The following is a 24429-nucleotide window of genomic DNA, read 5'->3' on the forward strand; positions in this document are numbered from 1 at the left end:
GCTGGCGGACCGGAACGGCAATGGGACTTTCCTTGTTTGTCAGGTGATGGGACCCAGGACAGTGGCTTTGTGTGCTGTGGGGAGAGCAGCATCCCCAGCCGAGCCGACCTGCTGCTGGAGGCCGCCTTCCTCTCTGAGGAAACGGCATCTTTACTCAACTCCTACACGCAGACCTTTTCCCACTCTCTGCCCAACTCTCTGCCCAACTCTCTGCCCAACTCTCTGCCCAACTCTCTGCCCAACTCTTTGCCTCACACTTTCTCCCATACCTTACCTCATTCTTTCCCTCATAATTTGTCCCACTCTGTGCCCCACACTATGCCGCACTCCTCCACCTATGAGAAGCTGTGCACAGGCGAGCGGTTGGTGCCCTTTCGTTGTGGCCTGGGTGGAGGGGGCTGTATGAGCCATCCCTGCCTGTCCCACCACCACCTCTATCTGCACCCCCTGCGGGAGATGGGCATTCAGACGGAAAGCTGCCCCATCCCTGCAACAGCAGGTGGCCCCTCTGATTTGGATACCATTGCGGAGCAACGCACTTTTCGCTCCCAGGCCTGCAGCCCCACCTCCACCTGGATGTCTGATGAGGGGGAGGAGGAGCTGGACTCTATCACCACAACATCAGCAACCACAGCAACGGTCATGAGTGCAGCAACAGAGCCGATCCCGGTCTCCAAAACACCTCTGGTCCATCCCATGCCACGGTCTGCTACTGTGGCGTGTTCAATGGAAACTCCCCTGTGTGGGGGGGAAGAGGGAGTGGAGGAAGAGGAAAAGCAGGAGAAAGAGAAGAGAGAGAAGGATGCTGCAGCAACAGAGAAGCAGGAGGAAACAACAGGGATCCGACTGGCAGATGAAGGGCTGCAGGCACAGATTAGCTCAGTGGGAGGAAATGAGGTGGAAGTTCAGGGTGCAGTGGAGGAGGCAGCACCAGAAAAACTGTGCGATTTAGCAGAGACATCAGCTGGGAAGTTTGGAGGATGCTGTGGAGAAAGCAGACAGGGTAGGACAACACTTGAAAACCTCAGCGTAGAAGACATAGATCTGCCAGCAAGATCAACCCATGTAGAGACAGCAGAGCTGCATCCAAGTCGGCCTGGATTATCACCAGAGATAGAACAGCCTCACACCTCCCAGCCGAGGAAATCAACCTCCCATGAGGAGATAGCTGGTGTCATTGTAGTGGAGTTGCATGATGAGGACGATGAAGATGAAACTGAAGAACAAGGTGCCACTGGGGGCGACACAGCAGAGGAGGGAAATTTGTCTGGCTCTGGGACAATTCAGAAAAGCTACTGGAGTCGTCACTTCCTGGTTGATCTGCTAGCAGTGGCCATCCCTGTGGTGCCAACAGTTGCATGGCTCTGTCGCGGTCCAGTCCGTGGTGGACAGCCCATGTATCATATAGGGTCGCTGCTGCGAGGCTGTTGCACTGTGGCGCTGCACTCGCTGCGCAGGGGAGGTGGGTTGAGGCATTACCCCGCAGGCGGGGGAGACCTGGGCGGATCACTGATATAAGAGAGAATCTGTTCAACACCTCTGTTATCCTTAACTTCGATCTCTCCTGTATAGGTCTAGGTCCTTAGCTTGTAGGAAAATACCTGTAATGTGAGGAGAGCAAGAGGAACAACCTCCCGTCTGCCATTTCTCATCAAGATTAATAGCAGAGGGGAGCATCGGGAACAGCAAATGTGCATTTATGACTAAGATTTCTGACTGGTAAACTCTGTTCTGTTTGGTCCTGCTCCTTAATGTCTCTCACCCACTGGTCCTTGCTGTTGCTACCAAGATGTCTGCTAATACAAATGACTTGTGCAAAACTAAATGAGCTGTTTGAAATGAATGATCTATGCTTGGATGTTTAATGCTGATTGTTTTGTTTTTTAATGCAGGGAAATGTGAAAGGGTCATTGATCTGTCAACCTACCAGTCTGACTCAATTCTGACATGTTCACGTGTAGGTGACCGAGTAAATGTATAACCAAATGGTCTCGTCTGCAGAAGATGAGCTATACTCTGATTACTGACCAGTGACAGAGGAAAAATCTGCCCTTACTGAGAATTCAATCGTTTCCTATGGCTGCACACAGTGTGGGCATATCTTTGAGTCTTTGACACCTTCAAGACTAAAAACACTGAGCTTGTCTACTAACGAGAAACAACAACATAGACACAAAATTATGTTCATTCTAAGGGTAGAAACACACCAAAACAAACCGCAGCAAGCCTGCCAAGATCCATGAACCAATGCCATGAAGATAAGATAATGCTTTATTAATCTCACAGCAGGGAAATTTGCAGTGTTGCAGCAGCACGAAGCATCAATAAAAAAGCAAGATATAATAAATAAACAGACTCGACAGTTTAAATCACATTATTGCAGTTTAGTATTTGTTCATATTGCAAAGTCAGGTTTGGTGTGTGGTCTACTGGGAGCAGTGTTGATTGTAAAATCTGACAGCCGCAGGAAAGACCTGCTTTATCTCTCCTTAAACCACTGCGGGTAAAGCAGCCTGTCACTGAATGAGCTGCCCAGTGCTGTTAGACTGCATTGGGGTGGGACATGTTCTCAGTCTGGGATGAAAGCTTAGCCATCATTCTCCTCCTCCCGCCACCTCCACTTGGGCTCTAGCTCTGTCCTGGGTTGAGGGTCATCCTTCCTGTAAGCAGTCGAGATGCTGCTGTCCTAGCAGACCACTCCATATGGCTGATGCCACCACAGAGTCAAAAAAGGTCCTCAGGAGAAAGAGTCTGCTCTGGCCTTTCTTACGTAGTGCATTTGTATTGTCAGTCCAGTTTATTATTCAAGTGAACGCCCAGATACCTGTATGTTTTCACCATCATGTCCACTCCATGGATGTTTATTGGTATAGGAGGAGTTTTTGCACCTGTGGAAGTCTATCACCAGCTCTACAGTTTTACTGTATTGATCTGCAGGCGGTTCCACTGGCACCAATCCACAAAGCCCTGGGCCAGTTCTCTGTACTCTCTGTCGTCCCAATCTGTCTGAGGCAGACAGTTGAGGAGTTGTCCTAGAACTTTTGCAGGTGGTGGTTAGCTGACTTGTGCATGAAGTCTGCAGTGTAGAGTGTGAAGAGGAAGAGAACCAAGACAGTTCCCTGCGGGTCCCCATTGATGCAACCATGACAGACACAGAGGGCATTCAGAGCAAAAACAGCCCTGTAAGGGGCTGTGATGGTGGGGGTGTGTTGTTTCAGATTCCAGTGAGATATGAAATAGGATCTAGGAAATTCAGTTTGAGTAACAGATTCATAAGTTTGAAGGCTTATGAGATGCCAAAACACTCACAGCAATTTGCATAACATTTTATTACTCTGATCGATGATCGTGAGGTAACCAGTAGAAATATAGCATTCTTCTTAATAAGTAATCTACCAGAAGTGTATGCTTGTGCATGTGTGACTGGCCAATGCAGTGCGGCTAAAGTTGAGCCAAGCTTGACGTTTTGGCAAGACAACCCTTCGTTTTTTGCCACAGCATTGGCACCTCAGCTGCATCTGACCGCTGCCTAAGGAGCCAGCAGTTGATTAGCTAAGCAAAGCACTGGAAGCAAGTTTGAATAGCTTGGTGGAAGTTAGGTGATGGAACTATTTCTTGTTTGTAAAACTTTGATATTTCACTTTTGGCAGGAAAATGTAAAAAGTGCATTTCTTTAGTAGATTTCCAATGTTGTGGCTGGCTGTCGTCTTGACTGATACTGTGCTGTGATAGAAATAAAACTTCACTGCCCATCTTCCCAATTCTAAATAAAGTCATTAATAAGGTGAGGTCCTGCGAGGGATTTGTTGCTTCTCATATGAAATGAATGGGCTCTTGTGGCTCCATTTAGCTGACATTGGCGGTGTGTTTCTACCCTGAGAGTATACATTACATCTCCAGAAATCCAGAAACAAAGCTGATTCAGATGCCAAACCTTAAAGTTCAGTGAATCCACAAAGTTCGTCCCCAGATAATCAATCTGCAAATCTACAGATTAATCCAAGTGAGCAAAAAAATGCAGCACATTTTATGACTCTAACCAAACTGTTAATGTGTTTTCTCCAGGTCTTCTTAATTTGCAGCATCCCTCTGGGTTTTGACTGTGCAGTTACAGCCACAGCCTACACATTTTCTACTCCTTGACTGTTTCTGTCAACCATTAAATGCATAGTTAGACATTTTGGAAAATGTGCTTTTTTGATTTCTTGCAAAAAGTTAGATGACAATATCAATACCACTCTCATGTATGTAGGCCTACTGTATGTACACTAAATATTAAAGCTATTGCCAGCTTTTAGCTTAGCTTAACATAAAGACACGATGCAAGGGGAAACAGCTAGTCCCAGCTATGTCCAAAATCCACATATCAGCACCTTAAATCTTGTTTGTACAATCCATGGCAACAAAGTGTAAAAATAACTTGTTTTGGGGGGGAGTTACATGCTGGGACAATTTCTTTCTTTAACAACACTTCTCTTTTATTTGTGTTCCTTTTTTCATATCTTTTCATCACACTCTTTGTTCTTGGTTATCAGGCTATGAGAGAGCATAATGAGAACAACATGGGCATTATGATTTAGGGTGGACTTTTCCCTGCACTTGGCCATATGGTTGGTTCTTGTGTCTTGAGACTTGCATTCAGAGCAAACTCTTGAACAATTGAATTACTGAAAAGAATAGAACTCAATTTGAGTTACTTTAATTTCACATAACACACATAGAAAATATCGTTGATTCATCAAATCTAACAGGAAAGTTACAATTGTTTGTAGATACTCACTGGCTCAGTTTGACACTTTGATGTAGATCTGATTGAAGTGAGTCGTGCTCAGTCTGTATCTGTGCTGTATATTTCTGCTAACTTAATGCTCTCGTGGTGTAGTTTAACTGTCACTCCAGTAGTCTGTATTTTCAAGTCCACTGTGCAAGAGTTAGTAACACTGCAAATAAACCGAACTTTATTTGTTTAACAGATCATTCTGCAAAGCATTTCTAGACATGGAGTACTACATGTCAGTTGACACTGAAAATCAATAAGATGTCTGGATTGTAATCACGTTTAGGAACAGGGCATTTCCTTTGTGTGAATGTGGCATCTGATGGCAATTTCTCCTGTTTGCTTTTCTTGCGCTGATGTTTAACTTTGTGTGTAATAAGGGCAAATAAGAAACCTGCAACTGTAAAATCAAAATTTCTGTCAGAGACTCATGAGCTAAATGTGGATGGAGAAACAGCCGACCAGCAAAAATCGTCTGACACCAACTGAATTGTTTAGTTCTTCGGTGAAGAAATAAGCAGCATGAATCTTTTTTTTGTTAGTATTTGGTTAGCATAATTTGCACTATTATTCACTTTATGAAGTTTAAGCAATTACTTGAAGTTGAGATTGTATGTGAAAGTGTCGTATGTCCACTGAGTTCTGACTGATTGTTCTGTTAGTCTGCAGTGTCAGTTCAGTTTGATATCCTGCTGATAAGGCAAAAATGAAACCAGTTTAACTAAGATAATAGACATTTCTGGCAGAGCCTTAAAAAGAGAACTCTACATGCCATGATTTCTGTGAATACTGTAAAGCAGTTGCCTGTCATCCATGATAAGAGCTATTGATCTCAGCTCCTAAATTTGACCACAGTATGTATCTACAGGCCAATAATGGACATTTAAGTCTAAATGGTGTTGAAAAAACACACTCTGGAATAGAAAAAGTTGTGCTTGTGCTACATGGTCAAATTCTGTAATTGTCAGACATCAGTGACAATCATTACAATCCCTGTCTGTGTTTGGTTTTCACTTTATCGATGTGGAGGATCCAAAAAAGCAGTGGCGATTATCAGTGCGTTGAGATCCATGAAACGACTGAATGAATGCCTTAGACAGACAGGACTGTCTTATCCTCACTTAAACTTTCATCCATAACCTTTCCTCATCATCACTTTCATTATCATGGGTTGTGCACTAGTCTGTATGAACCACCTCGTGACTGTATGAACCACTTTGCAAAAGTGGATTAGGAGGCTAAAACAGTTTTCATATATTCCACAAAAAAGCCATATATTCCTGTGAGGGAACAGGTGTGAGAATGTGTGAGGCGGCCTCCTCCTCTCAATATTAATGTATTGTGAAACAAAATCTCTGATGATGAAAGTCATGTAAATGATAACTGCTGTATATCAGCATTGTACTGGATTTCAGTCGATCAAACTCTCCCGCTATCATTAAACACAGGCTATTGTACAAACCTCTTGTTGCACAGAGGGTGACAGAGGAAAGGAAAGAGTAGATATAGGGAAGTTTAGGAGTTATGCCTTGTTCTGAATCACAGAAATCATCTCAACCCCATTAAAGGGAAGATTTGGCGCCATTAATGTCCAGACAATGTTGATGATAAATGTAGTGAATTGAAGCAATAAATTCCACAGTGTTTGCCATATTGACAGTGGAAGCAGAGTTCTCCTGCTCTCTGAGTAATGCCAGCCGTGCCTCTATGTACCAGGATGCATTGCGTGCATGCCCACCCAGCAGGCTTCCGTATAATAACAAAGGTATCACTAGCTGAGCTAGCGTTGCAGTGTAAAGTTCCACAAAAACCAACATGAAAAAACAGTTACCTGTATCCATCCTACTACCTTCGTTATTTAGGTGGCTTTAAATGAGGCTGAACGTCCACAGTTTCTCTTCACTGTCCCTCAATATTACAACATTAGTCCAACATCGTCCCAGCGTGTGGGAGTGATACCATAGCCTATAACTTTGTTGACCAATACATAGCTCACTTAAAGGTCATCTGCCCTCCTGGCCCTGCTGGGCTTGGTTGTCTTTTCTAATTTCTATTTGGGATCCTGAAGGTCTCAAGCACACATCAGTCCAAGTTTGTAGTAAAACTTTCTTGCATAACTTAGCAATGCACATATGGGCTCTCTCGGGGTTGGTGCCTGCGTCAACATCCAACAAAAACAAAAAATCTTCTTTATTAATGTATATTGTCTGCTGTGTAGCAGAAGGGAGTTACAAACTCAATTTCACTCCATAACCTGTTGTATTGTGACAAAATAAATCTACCTACCCACCTAGCAATGCACATAAGGGCTCTCTCTGGTGCCGGCGTCAACATCCAAAAAAAACTGCCCACACTGAAATTAATTGCCGCAGATTGATTCAGTTTCTGTTCAGAGGGCAATTTGAGCAAAGGCACCACCAGTCGCCGTCTGCTCTCGGCTGCTCGGACACACTTTTTCGGCCTTATACTCAAATACAGCTGAATCTGTGATTCAGCCAAAACACTGTAAAATATATCCTCTGCCCTCATATTTTGGGATGCCATTTTAGCTGTTGGACACGGAGTTAGTTTGCTGCAATACAAGTGAAGAGAGCAAGTCAGTTTTGTTTTTGAGCGGCATCGAGCATGCCCCCTTGGCTACCCAGAGGCAGAAATTAGAAATCCAAGCTGAAATCGTCTTTAGTTCTTCTGTGTCCCCAACTATGTCACAGTCACGTCAAATGATGGTGCTGGATGAAGGAAGAACTACGTGGTGAACTCGGTTTTGTCAGTCAGTATAGCACACACAATTTCTTGCTTCAACAGACTGCATTTACCATCAATAACAATTAACTCTATGCAGTCGCACGCAACAGTCTACACTTTAGCTGCATTATGTGGTCATGTATGTGAGGGTCTGATACCTTTATTACTAAACTGCAGTGCATTGTTATTATTGTAGTAAGGAGGCACAAAGTACTGATTTTTTTTTAATCTTGTGTGCATATCACTCATGATCTTGTGCCCAGACGTCATCTTGTATGCCGAGATTAAAACTTTTATTCTGGATTTGGCGGGCCTCCATATTCAAAAGCTTTTTGTCTTTTGCTTTAATATGTTTGCAGGTGTTTCTAACAGGCCTGTATTACACATTTGTCTTCACTTACTAGTCCTAATAGGGTTTGGTGAACATAATCACATCCTTGGAGTGATTTAAACCCTATATTTTTCCATTCAGTAGGTAACAAACATTATGGCCTGCAGTGTCCTTGTTGAGGACTCTTACACTGCAGTAATTTGCCTTCTTTAATGCTTCAGTTCTAGCAGGGTGTGATTAATTTATTTATTATAAGTTTAATCTGAGTTTCCATCGATCTATCTCTACCATAAGGCACTTTATCAAAACCCATTCCAAGATTATCACAATGTGAAGGAGGCCAATTATTACCGCGAGTCTCTCTGCAAGAATGTCATTGCACCTCACAGCGAACATGTTTTCTATTTCTGTCCCATTATACACCTGAACTTCCTGCTGTGTGAGGTTTAGTCAGTGTAGTTAGTTTGCGGGCGGAGGGGGGTGACTGAGTGATTATATACTGCGTATATCCTTAGACACACATGATGCTGAATATTTCTTGGGGGAGACAGGATGAGGTGGGGGGTGTTTGGGGTTGTTTTTTTTGGTCAATATTTGAATGTGTATTGTTATTATATGCTTTATTCCTTGTCTGACTGTCTATATGTTCCATAGCCTATGTAATGATAATTAGAATATACGGAGGTTATAGAAAGTCCTATAACATCCTACTACTGTGGATATTCTATGCCTTGTAAGAATTTAGCTGACATCACTAATATATACAGATAACATCATGTAAATTAACTATTTTAATGGCAATAGTAGTGTGTACAGTAAAAGACATCAGTAGGTTACTTGTCCATTCACACTCCCACCACACTGTATAAAGGAAGACCAAAAGCCCCTATATTAAACAGCATGGAGGAAACGTGTGTTGTCTTCATCTGTGTGTTTGTCTGAATCTGGTATCTCTGGATGTTTTTTCTTTCTTGATATGACAATTTGTTGGTGTATTTTTCCCCCAACCACACAGAACCACACAAAAGAATATAATGTTAGCATGAAGATACATGTCCAGAGGGGAATACAAACACTACCACGCTAATGTGAACAGAAAGACTGTTTATTTGTTTTACAATATTATCTTGGTTACATTCGTATATAAACTTTTAGATTTTTCTAATTTTCTTACAGAATGACAGTGATGTTTATCAGATTGCATACCTAGAAAATTAAAGGAATACATGCATCCAAACATGAACAGCATTAAAAGGAGCAACTTTATATAAGAAGTAGAAATTCACAACTGTGAGCTCTCCTCATTCTCGCTGCGCTCATCAGTCAAGGAAGGAATATTACAGAGGGACGTCCTCTAACACTTCGCAGAGGAGAGCAATGTCAATGGCTTAACACGTGAGGTGGAATTTTAATACGTTCAATTTGAGGTGATGAATCTAGTGCCAAATTTGAGCAGTTTCCTTCGTTTAACATAAGTTATATGTTTTCATGAGTTTTCTGATTAAAATGAGGCACCACAAACACAACAATAAAAAGTACAACTGTTGAACGTAACTAAAAATGGACACAGGAAAGATAACCTCTTACAAGGTAGTGGAAAGTGCACTTAGTGGGTCGGCCCAGCACAGACCCTGTCCAAACAAATACCAACAATTCCCTTGAAAATGATATGGTTTGAAGACCATATACAACAAACCTGACCTCCAGATAGCCAATCACATAGTTCATTTTGATGTTGCTGACTTGTGCTCTTCATTGCCTAACAGCTCTTGTGGTGTTTGTGGACAGGGTTAGGTCCCAGCTGCAAAGGGTAACAAACATCTACTGCTGCCCTGCTTTCCCTACACTTTCCCCTGGAATGTGCACAGTGTTTCCAGTACCTATAAATTCAACACATCAGAGTCTCATCATGACCTTAGCCCGCAGAGACAGAAAATGTGATACAATGATACATTGCCATCTCTTGAAGAAGGTGGAAACTGCCTTGCTGTAAATTACGCTAGAATCTGGGAAGCATAAAAAAAACAAAAAAAAAACAAAACCTTATCTCAATGCCAAAAATAACACTAATTTTCACCAATGTATGGTATAAACTAACTAACCTATTAGGTTTTACTGGCCAAGTAAAAGTGACACTGGAATCAGTCAGCATACTTTTTCACATGAGGCCCCAGGTGTTCATTCAGCTCAGATTTTTAATGTTCACACACATTAGGGGCTAAGTGCAGGGACTGGGAGCACAGCCGTGATCTACATGATAGGGCTCTGATGACTGACCACTGGCTTTTACAGCATTTTGACAAGATGAAACGTCATGTGCCAATGATTCACCTTCACAATAAAGAGGAAGCTCTGGACTCATGATAGTGTGCATGGCTTTAAAAAACAAACAAAAACATTTTGTACGGTTCTTGATCTCAAGTACAAAACAAGAAAATAAAATATGTAATACTTAGACTATGAGGTTAACATATAAAACGTACTAGAAATGTCAACAGAGTTGATGAAAATGTAGAAAAGGTAGAGAATATATTCAATGACTGAAGAATAGAAAAAAAGGCATTTTTAAGATCATGTTAAAGATGAGAAATGGCGACGATGATGATTGTGATGCAGGAGGTGGTTTGGTATGAAGACAGAAAGCGAGAGAGAGAGAGACAGAGAGAGAGAGAGAGACAGATAAAGATATGAGGAAAAGAGAGAAAGAGCAAAGAGAGATCTCTCTGTATTGTAGACACCCTGACAGTTGACAGTCCTCCTCCTGGTCTTCACACCTCTGGGACAGAGTGATCCATGGCTGACCGCAGGAGCCCGGTCGACATCCTGGAAAAAGAAATCCCATCTGTAAGCTTGTCAGTGAAGAGCATCATGTAAAACCTTCTTCACACTGGGTTCATTTAAGGTTGCGTTAAAACCTGTAGTTTGGTTTAGTTGGTCTGGACCAAGGAATAAAATTATAAACTGTTGCCTTTTAGTTCTGGCCTACTTTGTTTCACACTGACTTATAACTAACAAACCAATAGCTCAATGAATGGAGCGTTCTGCATTAGCATCAGCGCTACATGGATCCGCGTGGGAAAATCTCATTTTGGTGACTGACAGCAGGTCATGCAGCACTTTAATGCACCGTATGTGTAGATACTGTGCCAAAATATTATTAATGATAAGATATTGACATTAGATTAACTAAAATGTTGAAGTCCTACCTCTTAATCATGTGTTCATAGATGAACTTGGGCATTATGGTGATGGTCATGGCGGTCGGAGAGGTGGCCAGAATGTCCTTGATCTGAGAATCCTGGAATTTTCACACAGGAGCAGCGAAATGTGAGAATTTAATAAATCACCATTAAACTTTAGCCAAACAAAAAAAGCCTTTATTACAGAGCAGAATGAAACTACACGCCTACAAAAGAAAACACCGCTCTAAAAGCAAACTATGGCCACATTACTGATGCAACCTAAACACCTTTTCACTTCACGTGTGTACAGACTTGGAGCTGGTGAATGCTGCACTTACTTAAAAACGCTGCACGTTCCCACGTTATACTACATTCGGCCAGTATGTAAGCAGCCGTCCCAATGCAAAACTCAAGTTAGCCACCAAACATTTAATAAGCATCACATATTTTCTGTATTTAGTCCAATTTTGGATCATTTTTAGCCCATGTTTATCCACAATGCAACATCAATGGAGTTCATCTCATCTTCAGTATACACATTACTTCCTCACATAATGACGACTTAGTTAACATTTTATATCCATCAGTAACCAAACTGTTCGATGAAAAGACTCATATACAGAAACAAGTGTCTGACCTTGAGTCCAATGACGTTTTGCCCATTAATTTCACAGATGTAATGTTCAGTCAGCAGGCCGTTGCGGGCGGCAGAGGCATCCTTGACCAGTGAGGTGATTTTACCAGACTTGTAGATAAAGCCGACGTGGCCTGAGCTGTCTTTGTGCATGGTGACGGTGCGCTGAAATGGCCTAGAGAGGCACACACACACACAGAAAGGATCAGGAATCCACTAGTATGTCTGTAAATTTATAATTATAAAACTTGGAAACAGAACAAAAAATGCTATATGATAATGTTTATGAAAACAAAACAGGAGAGCTGGGCAGCAAATAAACAGCCAGCAGAGGGAGCCAAACATTTCAGCTTCTACTGAGAAACCATGTTCAGAAAACAGATGACATTCACCTGTTTAAATATTACAAAGATATATAAATATATAGTCATTTACACTCAAAGCTTTTAGGCAAATTGGTGATGTTCATGTTCATATCTGAGATCTGCTTGCCGGATATGAGTTACAAGGCCCTTAGCTCATCAGGGAGCGGCCTTTTCCTCAGATAAACTCAAAAGCTGGGAAAGTGAAGTTCAGCAATTACCTGTCCTGACCTTTTCCTTTTAACTCTAACATGCTGTTATAGATTTAAGTTCAAAAGTGCCGTGTACATACATTTAAAATCTTGACCATTAGAACTTAATATGAAAGGCAAATATAATTCAGCTGTTTGCACATGGACAAATGGATCCTGAGTAGTTTACAAAGCAATGTTAAACCGCAATTGCTCCATGTCATGGGAAAGACAAAGATACAGATGAGGTTTACACATTGGAAAATAAACCACGGAGAACACAATAAACCGATCTATGTTTCCTTTCTATATTTCAACGCACATTATATTGTAATCTGGAGGCTCACAATGCACTTCAAACATTCTCAATACTTTGCTCTCAAACCCAGTCTATGAAGAAAAGAAAGTAACAGTTTAAAGCGGAGCTATTAAAAGTATTAAAAAACAAAAATGCGACTAAATAAAAACATAACTGCAGAAATGGACGGAAACTAACAAAATGTATAACATTTTCATCAACAAATTAAACTAATTACAGTTTTAATGCATCTACTGAATCATACTGTACACTTCTGATTATTATTTATATAGAAAAAAAACACATTTACAGACTAATTGAATCTACAATCAGACAGAAAGTTAAACAAGAAGCTGCGACAACACAGCTAGGACACACCACAAAAACAGGCAAGCCTGCACACTGACAGCTGTTTAAAAGGTAATGTAAACATTAAAATAACATGATGTTGATGATGTGCATGTAATGTTAACGTTACTTTCAGTTGGCTATCGTTGACGTTTGCAGGCTATTGGTAGGACTGATTGCAGGATTTATGTAGTCTGTCTGTATGTAAATGGTGTAAACCTCACCTGTCCCTGACAACAAGCTCAATGCGAGTCTCGGCCGCAATCTTCAGGGCCTTGTGGGCCTTGTCTACACTCCAGCCGGCACAGTTCTGCCCGTTGATTTGAAGGACCTGGTCCCCGAAACGCAGTCCGGCCAGGGCCGCAGGGGAGTTAGCCTGCACCAGCTGGATAAACACTCCCTGAGAGAGGAAAGATAAAGCATTCAAAAATTAGTCCAAGGAATGAAGGAAGAGAGAAGAGAGAGAAGACAGATGCCGCTATCAGAGAGAAAACAAAGGAAAAACCTCAAGAGGAGGGGCACGGAGAGGAAAGAGGAGATTAAATGTTCATTAAGAGAAAAGAGATGTTGCTAGATATTTGAACCAATAGAACTTTGATGCCTTTAACAACTCTTTCAAAATAGTTAGTAATTGTCATTAATGTCAACGCAGTCTAGTGAAATGATTTGATGGGAATGATGTCCTAATTTTGAAGATTCTGTTAAGTGCGCTGTGTCATTTCAGCAGTACATCGATCACCAATCAATACACTCAATCTTCTGTTTTTACTAACTCATTTGCAAAGGCTTTCAAAAGCAACTCAGTACAAAATGAATAATTAACTACGTTCACAAGCTGGCCTGAGTATCACAGGAGATCATTTGTTGTTTGTGTTTTTCTTACAGCACATTAATGCTTACATGCTCTTAGTACTGATAATAAACATTACCCAGTGCCTGTTTTAATTGCCATGTTACAAGTTACTAATGCAGATGTGTCCCAGTAATATTACATGTCAATAAAAACGGGTCTGTGACATGTTGTAGATCATTTAAGGGGGTTTATAACATCATGAGAAGCAGGTGTGATCAACATCCCTTTATGCTCCAGATACAGAGTAAAACAGGTTTAAAGGTGGGTTATACAATTCTAATCTAATACACTTCTTTTTGTCAAATGCAGCGAATATCTCCTCACGGTGCGCTAGCTGTCTGTTCTGTGTCAGCTGAAAATAAATCCGGTGTTTGTACACAGCCCTGGCTCTGTAAATGGGAAACAAACAAAGTGGCTTGGACCGAGCCATACAACACTATTCCAGCCATATTGTGTGTCAGCTAACGTTAAATGACTTTCCCACAGACATTCAGCTTACTTGTGATGTTAGATATAGTAGCAGGAGAGTGTCTCTGTCTGGAGCTGTTGTGCTGCTCTGGGACCATCTATTCCTCTCTGCGTGTTAGCTTCGCAGCAGCAACTGTAGCAATAGTTTGCTAACCCACAAGCTAACGTTGTATCACCTGCAGTGTCGTTGTTCGCTCTATATCATGGTATTTGTCATGGTGTTGGATTTCTCCAGAATCACATACCCCACCTTTAAAGATTCACCAAGTGAAGCAGAATCAGATCTCAACACTGATCTTGTGTGGAAGATTAGAAGAGGGGGGTGTGGATTTCCTTAGTCATCAGTATGCCGTCAAAGGAGTGTTAATTATGAATATTTATTTATTAACAGAGCAGGTTTCCGTCAAAGAGTTTATGATGCTGACTCACGTTGTCGATGGCCCTGAGACGGAGTCCCACCTTCCCGTCCTGGTCCTTACAGAGGATAATCTCCCGCAGCCCTGGGCGGATCTCTGCCCTCCTGATGCCGACGTCTGCCCCCGTCACCGGCCGCACCATCCCCCCAACGCCTGAGAGGGAGGGCACTGCCACTTGCTAAGGAGAGGGGAAGAAAGCCAGACAGCAAAGGAGGTGAGAACGTGAAAGAGGTGGGTTGAGAAAGAAAAAGAGGCAGATTGAGGGGGGGGTGAGGAAGAGGTGTGAGGAAGAAAGGATTAAAGAGGCACGTTGCATTAAAATTCAGCTCGAGATTAAAAGCAATGCTGCATCAAATAGAGGTGCGTGGGAGGATTCAATTTCATCTCCTCCTTCACCGGTGAACGAGATCAGGAATGCTTTAGGCACTGCTCTTGAAAACTTCATCATTAACATGCTTTGCACAAACAACAAAACTAATGGTAGAGGTGAAGACATCAGCAAATGGCAGAGAACACAGATGGTTAAATGCCAGCTGAGAAGCAAGGGTGCTGCGAGAGTCTTGACATCTGCGGGATCCGCATGTACACGACCTCGCACGCACATTTGGAGGGGAGTGAAGAGCTCACACCCTCCCACATACTGCTCCAGGCCTGCAGTGAGTCACTCAGTAATGTGGGTCTCCAGGAACAGAATACTGTTGCGCTCTGATATATCTACTCAAAACAGATTTATAAACATGGAGGGCTGATGGTTTGAAGTGAGAGGCTTTAATGTGACCTGAATTTTAAGAAGTTGTTTTTAACATGGGTCTAATTTTTTTTCACTCTCTTCGTTCCATCCAAAAATTATTATTTTTGGATGGAACGAAGATATCAAAGGGGAACTCAACCAATTTGACATATCATAGTCTGTTCACAGGTGAGAGTACTACTGCACATGAAGAAAAAGTTGCATAAAACCTTTTGTGGCCCCAGAGGGAAGTCTGTTGGGCCTGAAGACTACAAGTTTGAAAACAAAAATAATCTGTCATTGATCTGGTTGCATTGTGGGTAACGTGGGTGCCAGGTTTGACGCGGGAAGAAGAATGCAGAGGATCCAAAACACAACATCTTTGGTTTCTCTCCTTTGTTTTTAATTGTCCATTGTGAGTCTGACAGCGTCAGGAGTGCTGTGCCAAACTGCTGGAGTAGTCTTTTAATAATGCATCCAAGCGGCAACCTCTGGGGCTAAAAAATAAAGCCATGTCCATTTGAGGCTGGATTTTTATATTACTCACTTATTTAAATTACATTACGGCTTAAAGTTATGCATAAGGGTGTGGATGTTTTGAGTGACAGGTGGGTGCCGTCACAGGTAGCTAACCGCTAGCTGTCTGCTAGCGCCCACCTCTTTGACCATTTTTGGATTAGACAGGAGTTAGGTGGAGTCAGGCGGTGCCTCCACACTGACCTTCACGATAGCTCTTCAGAACCTAGGGGTGACGCTACAAAGGCGACGTCCATGTTTTATACAGTGATTAACACACATCCCCAGGACACACACAAACACTTACATTGTCAGCCACAGGCATCAAGGCCAGGTTCCTCTGGACTTCATCACTGTTAAGGGCCAGACCCATGTAGTCTCCCAGCTCCTCCAGGTTCGGGTACAAGCCTGGTTGAATGGAGAGGAGAGGAGTGGAAGAAGGAGGAGGAGGAGGGTGGTGGTGAAAATGGAAGCCAAAGAAAGATGGAGGGAGGCCAAGCAGGTGGAAGAGGTGGAGAGTGAGAGACAGGTGGTTGGTAGGATAGAGAGACCAGAGGAGAGAGAGAAAAGGAACAAACACAATGTTACACGATGAATAAATTATACATAGAGGTAGGGTTTAAACAGGACATACATACTGTATGAGTTACCCTACCTCCTACCCAGGGTATCGATCAAGACAAGCCATTTAATCCCCATCTGATGCTGCATTTTATGTTTTAAATTCATAGCTGTGAAGCTGTTATATTAGCTGCACCTACGGAGCCTTTTTAGCTCATTATTTTTTACACTTTATATTTTATTCATGCTGTCCATCACAGTAGGGTCACGCTTGAGCTACACTGAGCCCTCCATTGGAAGAATGCTGATAATGAGCAGTCTGTGTAGCAATGCAGTAAAACTTTTCTGGCATCAGTATTCAATTCCTTGCTAAGATGGAAAGGCCACTGTAATTGTTAGCTAATGTACGGTCTGTGTGTCCATTTGTCCTCTATGTCTTCCCGTTTCATCTATTTGAATATTACACAGATATACACATAAAAATGTTTTTTATGCAAATCGATGATGCCTTGAGGCATGAGTCATGAGGCCCTCAGCTGGTCTGACAGTGGCCTCTTATCTTTTGCCCAAGTAAACTCAAAACAAAGTATTTTTCTTTAAGAATCCAGAATATTAGTCAAGCTTCCTCAAACACACTATTATTGCATTTAGAAAGATAGAAAAAACTAAGGACATGTAAGGAAGGTAGTTAGAGGTACGAAAAGCACAAGTTAAATCAGCCAGTGGCTACAAAGTGGCATGCATACATGACAGCCAGGTATTTAGAAGTTACTGCCTACATTGGTCTTAAGTGCTTGGAAAGTACTTGGGGTACTTCATGTGCAGTATCCAAGGAGATGTCTATGAAGATTCTCAGTCATCCAGGTCATAGTTATCCAACAAGGGTTAAAATGAAGGGCAACTGGACTTGGTTGAAGCTACTGGAAGACGTTTCGTCCCTTATCCAAAGGACTTCTTCAGAGTTCTGAAGAACTGAAGAAGTCCTTTGGATAAGGGACAAAACGTCTTCCAGTAGCTTCAACCAAGTCCAGTTGCCCTTCATTTTAACCCTCGTTGGATATCCAAGGAGAATGCTAGTATATGGTTTAGCTCAGACAAAGCCTAAAGAGTCCTGAATATTGGAAATGCCTTTCCACCATTTTACATAAGCAACAAGAGCTGGGGGGTGAGTTAGCGTTTCCACAAAGTTTGGTGTTGGAGTTTGTGTTATTCTAAATTTTGACACCACAATTTTCATTTTTACTGCAAAGTATATCGGTTCCAATTAGGGCTGTGCAATAAAACAATAATGATAATTATCGCAATATAATTTTCCTCAATAACAATATAACAAATGTTCAATATATCGTCAATAAATAATTATGATGATAAATGATGTAATGCACTTAATTTTAGATAGATATTTTACATATTTATTTTGTTGAGGAAAAGGGACTAAGAAAAGATTTACTAATCATATTTTTTGAAAAAAGATTTTTTTCACAATTGTTTTGAAAGTTCTACTTCAGATTTGTGAAGCGATCCGCCGTTTGTCATGTTCTGACCATAAAGAAAAGTGTACAACCACAATTAACCATCTGGTTTCTTCAACTTTCACTCAGGAGCAAAAATCAACCTTTAAACTTGAAAGAAATAATGATTTGATACTTATCCTGATAAATATCAATATCGAATGATATTAAATGTTTTTATCATGATAGAATTTTCTCCTTAATTACTAATAATCTGTATCGTATTTGACCTAAAAAGAACACATTGGTCGACGGCTATTGTAAACAGCCAGATCAACTACATGGTCCATATAAAAACATAAAAAATAATTTTGGCATTCTTACACTTACACACATCCATGTCTTGTATGTATTATCATGTATTATGAGACGGATGATTAATAACACAAGTAATGTAAATATCTCAACACTAGGATGTATCATCATAGTGCCAAGTTTAGTATCAGAAACATCAAGCTACTGCAACAACACAAAGAAAGCTTGTTAAAGATAACATCATAGCTAACTTTGCCCCAAACATATTACTTCCTCATAAATGTGGAAATAAATTCCCAACTTTGAGAGGTTTATAGTTGGCTGTGTGAACTGATCAGGACAGAGTGTTTACTATGGCCGGCGACCAGAAGTTAAGAGACAAGGGCGGAAATGGAACAAATGAGGCGGGGTGGGCCACACAAGGTCAATATACCAGGCAGCATGACAAAAGTCAAACATACAGTACCATGGAGTAGCTCGGTGATTGTGATAACAGTCAATACTTTTATCTATCAGTGAGTTTCTTTGTTTCAACAACAATGACATGTGCAATGAGTGGATCAGGTGGAGTCAAGCACTCAGAAATCACCTACTGTACAGTTAAAGGTGACAGGGTACAGAAACGAAGAGAGAGAAAAACACCTACACATTGTTGGCCAAAAATAAAAGAAAACTGCTAATCATGATTCATCCTGTACTCCTACACTACGCCCTGATAAAAAAAACATAAAAGGTGTTTCATTACTTCAGAAAACGGAGAATGCCTAGTCTTTACAGTTTCACTCTCTTTCTTTTTTCCTCATTTATGTTTGTGTGCTCTCCTGTTTTATCGCCGTCTCTTTCATTCAACTCTCCCACACACGCCTGCTCCATATCTACCCCCGTGAGGGATGGGCATTTCTAGCAAAAAATACTATTCGACAGTCACTCGGAAGACTAGACCATTCTTCGAAGAACCTGAGCACGTAGCACATCTCACAGGGCTGGAGCTGATCTGAAAACGCCACACACACGTTTTACCGGTAAAAACAAAGGAAAATATTTTATATTAAGACAAGACCATGGTCACATAAACTATATAATTTAATGACTATTTGAAAATCATGACTAACCCCTAACGCACATAGGTAAATAGGTAGCAAAAACAAACAAAGCAGTACATATTATAGCAAACCACGAATTACATGTATTACGCATATTGCACAAATAGTGATTACATTACACATTCCCATACTACGCCATACTCCATTACACAATCCCTGCAGCCTCAAGCAGCATTATTTAACATTTTAATTGAGGTAGGCACAGTTAAGAGTTTACTTTGGGGTACTCTTCATTGTCTGCCAGAGGGTAAGAGCTCATACTCATCAGCCTCACACCGCCGCATAAAACTCTGTTTCAGCAGTGTTATCTAAAAATGTAAAAATGTGGTTCCTGGGGGGGGCTGGTCGTCTACTAATTTATGTACAATGTAAAAAGAACTGGTGAGCTGACACAACCCTGATTGATCTAGATTCTGAAAAGGTATTGTTCACCCTGACATACTGGATTCGGTTAGTCAAAAAGTGTTTATGTCAATCAGGTCGTCCCCCTTTTACCTCCCTCTCTGTTTCTCTGCACCACTCTAGGAGAACAAACTCCTCCTGTCTCTCCTCTAGCTCACGCATACACCCCTGGGTCTCTAACCTCCTCCCTCCCTCCCTCTCTCTCTCCCCATCAACTCCTCCTCCTCTCTCTTTCTCCCATCATGCCCTGTCCCACCACAACTGCCAGGGCCAGTCTCCATGGTGACTCATAGCTAGCTCTGCTGAGGTAAAAACAAAAGACCAAAAGCCCACAGGACTTTTCATCCAAACAGAGAAAAGAGAAACTGAATGAGTGAGTGGGAAGAGGGGGAGAAGTGAGTGAAAATAAGCAGAAAGGTTGTGTTCTGTGATCTCTAAAGGGCCCCTTATCCATCTTTTACCCACTTTCCTCCTTTCTCTCTCTTTTCTGCCATCTCAGTCAGGCTTACTGCAGAGTTTGTGTCTAACAAGCTCAGGAAAACATAAACCCCTGAGCAGAAATACCACGAGAGAGAAAGAAATTGACTCACAAACAGAGAGCCGGAGTGGGGGCCCCATAACTCCTCCTCCCATCCCAGTCCTCCCACTCCACCCATCTTTATCCATCCCTTATACTACAGGTCTGTTCTTCAGGCTCAGAACCACATAGACACCAACAAATACCCAGCATGAGAAATAAGGGAAACAAGTCAAATGACATCTTAGAGAAATAAGAGTTTCTGCTGGTTTTCCTGAGTTTTAGACAAGTTTGTGACACAACAAAGGGTTAAAATACTCTCTAAAAAACACTCAACAGTATATGTGAGACTCACTTGATCCTGGCATCCCAGCAGTGGCAGGCTGGAACTGGTAGGTTCCCTCAGTTATGGCTGGCATGGGGGTGGTGGTCTGGGCAAACTGGGCCTGAGCCTAGAAAGTAATGAGATACACCAGTCAACTGGAAGTGCACTGGGACTTAAAATGGTAAATACTAGATGAAAGGCAACTGCCATCAGTACAACACAAATGAGAAGAAAGGGTTGTTAAGGAAACATGCGTACATGTCTCAAACAGTGAATTAATGGTTTTAGCAGTGTACCACTTCAAAACTAAACACTTTATTGTGGGCCCAAGCAATACAACTGCTAGTAATCACATTAAGTGATTGCACAATATTTATTTCTCTACAACAGTCTACAAGAGGCAGCAACTTAAATCTTCACATGATATGGAAACGTGGCAATGACAACGTTACTCCATGACCCAGTAACTTTCTGCTGAACTCAGGAAGACTCTCAAGAGACAGATTAAAACAAAAGAGGCCAACACATCCTGACTTTTGGTACTTTATGTATTTTATGGGTAAAAAAATAGAATAGACTGCAGAGTACAGAGCTAATAATCTTAAAATAGACGTCTGCCTAAAATCAATTCTCCTGTACACACTTACCTTGATGACCTTGTCGACCTTGAGGTCCTCGAGGGATGGATACAGGGACATCCTAAGGACAAAACACAAACAGCTGTGAGTGGAGGACCTTGGGAAAGGGAGGTCTCACAGCACTATTGACCGGGATAACCTATATTACCTTAATGGCACACATTTTCTTTAACCTCCATTAAGCTATATTTTATTAAAATTTAATCAGATGACTCTGACACTAGTGCTGCTGATTTCACTGAGAATCAAACCAACTCTTTATCTGTATGCAACTTCCGGCCACTTTCTGCTCACATCAAATGGCACTGATATGTGACATAAATGACTCACTTCTTATCTGATCTTGTTCTACCTCTGGATGAAGGGCGTGTGTGTGTGTAGTGACATATTGCTGTAAATGACGAGCATCACCGTACCGGATGAATGGAGGACAGATGGTACGCAGGCAGAAGTAGGATAAGAAGTGAGAAGTACGGAAAATTTAACATCTTTCCGTTTTATTCGTTGACTCGCAAGCTCAACTGCATTGTGTAACTGCTCTTCCACACTATTTTCATGCTAAAGCATTCTGTTGAAGTTCAAACAATAACATTACACTTAACGAAACTTGGGTCTGTACATACATGTGACTTGTGTGAAGTACAGGCTGCCACAAAACATTATACATAAGTAAACATGGGTTGAGGGAAAAACACAAGAGCACGAAAGCACAGACAATAGTTAACAGCTGACAGGGTCCAATGAGGTTGTAAACTATAATAATAATAATAATAATAATAATAATGGTCTCCTCAAACCAATCTAGACTCAGAAGAACTCATTACCATGTCACACAAACACAAAAGCAGCCTGAAGAGGAAATGAAAGGTAAGAGTCAGTTAGGTGAGTGAAATTATGCACACTGCACAACAAGCTGAGTCATGCTGTTGCACATTGACAGTGAATAAAAACAAGTATGTCTGGGTCTGACATATGTTTGTGTAAATCCAATTCATTCATTCATTTGTTTTGATATATGCTATTCCCTGTGCCCTGGTAGTGATTCGGAACGAAAGAAGAAGAAGATAGTGGCTGCTTCTCAAGCATGCAGATCTGCTGGATCCCATCCATTTGTGACATTTTTGGCTTGAAAAACTTCCTAAAGGACTACTAATTTATGGTCTAATCGTTGCAGCTCTTCTACCAATACAGATTCCAATACATCAACTCAGACGCCGCATATTCTAATACTGAGTACCGATTCGATACTCTTTAATAACAACAATGACTCAGAAACTGAAATTAATCTGGATTGGTCATGCCAGTATTACCAGTTCAACAATAATCCCAAAACAATTTCTTAAAAAGCAAACTGATTTCACTTAAGTCAAGTCATAAGAACAGAAGCATCATTTCTTAACCAATTTCCTCACCCCACTGTGACAACTGTGTGTCACAATCACAAGACATGTGAATACATCCCTTATTCAATAAGTAACAGGAAAACAAAGTGATGAGGACGACAGTATAATATAAAAACACCAGAGGTTATGACCAACCTCCAGACAGACTATGGAAATACAGAAAAAGTTGCTTCTGATGTACAAAACATCACGCTGATGCCATTTGCACATAGTAGTAGGCTATGTGGTCAGATATTCACTTTGACACCAGTACGCGAGACATACTCACTCCCTAAAATAAGCAAATCACCACATCACAGTACTGCAACATCTCACTCTCCCAGCTACTCCAGCCACTACTCTATTCTGCCGTCCTCAGTCCTCACAGACAAGAGTCTCATTGTGTTAGTGGACACAGAGAGGCATTTTAATACCTTCTAGTGTTTACTTTTCAGCTGTGTTTGTTTGCTCGCTTTATATTCCTCCCTCATGTGAACTAGCTGGCCACAGGCATAAGTGAATAAGCCTGGAAAAAATGAGTGTTTGGCCAGCTCTTGCAATAGCATAATTTAATCCTTGAGTCATTTCTACAACTGCAGTTCAAATGAAGTGGACACTTGATTCTCATTCAAATGTAAAAGAACATTTTCTACATGGTAAATGGACATTTTTGTAGCGATTTTCTACATTAACGGACAAAGTGCTTTGCAATGCATCTCATTCGCCCATTCACACACAACGATGGCTGCCATGCTGGGGCTGCAGGGAGCAAGTTGGGGTTCAGTGTCTTGCTCAAGGACACTTGGGCAAGAGGAGCCGGGGATCGAAGCACCAACCCTGTCATCAACTGAAGACCTGCCCTACCACCTGTTTCCAAATGTATATAAAGAGAAAATATGTGACAGAAACGGGGTAAAAAGCTTGGCGAGTGTCCCATAAATGCATTGCTTTACTGAGGACAGTTTAGGCTTCGCATCACTGTTTGCTATGGAAACTGGAAAGGAAAAAGAGGGCTAACTTGAACGAATTGGTTATATACAAGAATGTGGTCCTCTGGGCAGCTTATTCCGGTCTATTGACATGGCTGGGAAAGAGACAGAGGGAGTGGGAAGGAGGAGGAGGAGGGCTGACAACAGTAAAAAGGAACAGGTCTGTACTGCTTGGAAATGACCCACACCCTTTCTACTGTACCTATTAAATGGGCCACATTAACGTTATATGAGCTGCAGACAAAGTACCACTTTCCTTTATAAACAGGCACCGTGAGCTGCTGTATTACCACTATACAACAACACGGGAACTGCATTTAGCTCTGCGATAACACACTGGGCTTAATTGATGTGAGCTTAATAGATTATCCTTTATTTATTTTGTATTATTTAGGTCTGTGCACACGTTGTAGTGAGGAACAACTGTTTCCATCATGTGACTGGGTGAGTTAACGTTACGACATGAAATGCTCCAAATCAACGTTAGCTAACCTCATTACAATGTAAGCAGGCAGACAGATGTGGTAGTTAGCTGAAACAGAGCTGATTGAAAGCTATATGACTTAAACAGACTAAACTAGTGCCCTTTAGCTGCGCCGCAAAGCAGACCGTCTTTGTTCCGACATAAACAGCAGGGAAGATAAGAGCTAAGTTAGCCGTAACGTTAGCTTGTTAAGTAACCTGGATGTTACCGCTAGGCAGGGTTTGGTACAACAAAGGTTTGGTAGAGACAGTCTCACCTTTAACGTCTTGGTTGTAAAATCAGCTTAAACACACAAGAAGCTCGGAACAGCAGCAAACTCCTTTATTTCTCTATTTGTCTCTCTCCGTCGCTCGGGCGCTTCGTCTTTACTGAAGCAAGGGGGATTTCTGGAGAGTGATGTCACTGCTGGCT

General features: G+C 41.6%; 2 protein-coding genes across 2 annotated transcripts in view; one reads left to right on the forward strand and one right to left on the reverse strand.

Moving 5' to 3' along the window:
- The window catches only part of snphb (syntaphilin b), a 35358-nt gene extending 25988 nt beyond the window's left edge, over positions 1-9370 (forward strand). The window contains 1 exon segment of the mRNA XM_038723129.1: positions 1-9370. Coding sequence (XP_038579057.1) covers positions 1-1518 — 1518 coding nt within the window. The 3' untranslated portion in view covers positions 1519-9370.
- Positions 8943-24429, reverse strand: sdcbp2 (syndecan binding protein (syntenin) 2). The gene is made up of 9 exons (XM_038723130.1): positions 24275-24429; positions 21173-21224; positions 20556-20652; positions 16159-16259; positions 14619-14783; positions 13093-13268; positions 11673-11844; positions 11060-11151; positions 8943-10676 (listed from the first exon to the last, which is right to left on the reverse strand). Exons 2-9 carry the CDS (start codon positions 21221-21223, stop codon positions 10622-10624), a joined length of 909 nt encoding a protein of 302 aa, XP_038579058.1. The 5' UTR covers position 21224; positions 24275-24429; the 3' UTR covers positions 8943-10621.

Source organism: Micropterus salmoides, unplaced genomic scaffold (genome assembly GCF_014851395.1).
Source record: "Micropterus salmoides isolate LMB-PRFRI ecotype aquatic unplaced genomic scaffold, ASM1485139v1 Ms_hic_scaffold_16, whole genome shotgun sequence".
Lineage (NCBI taxonomy): Eukaryota > Metazoa > Chordata > Actinopteri > Centrarchiformes > Centrarchidae > Micropterus > Micropterus salmoides.

What these genes read in the sequence shown, in the direction of transcription:
- sdcbp2 (XM_038723130.1), bottom strand. Translation starts at nt 21,223, where the DNA reads ATGTCCCTGTATCCATCCCTCGAGGACCTCAAGGTCGACAAGGTCATC. An exon ending in TGCTGGGATGCCAGGATCAA is followed by an intron (nt 16,260 to 20,555) that starts GTGAGTCTCACA and finishes CCATTCAACCAG; the next exon opens with GCTTGTACCCGAACCTGGAG. An exon ending in GTCTCAGGGCCATCGACAAC is followed by an intron (nt 13,269 to 14,618) that starts GTGAGTCAGCAT and finishes TTCCTCTCTCAG; the next exon opens with GGAGTGTTTATCCAGCTGGT.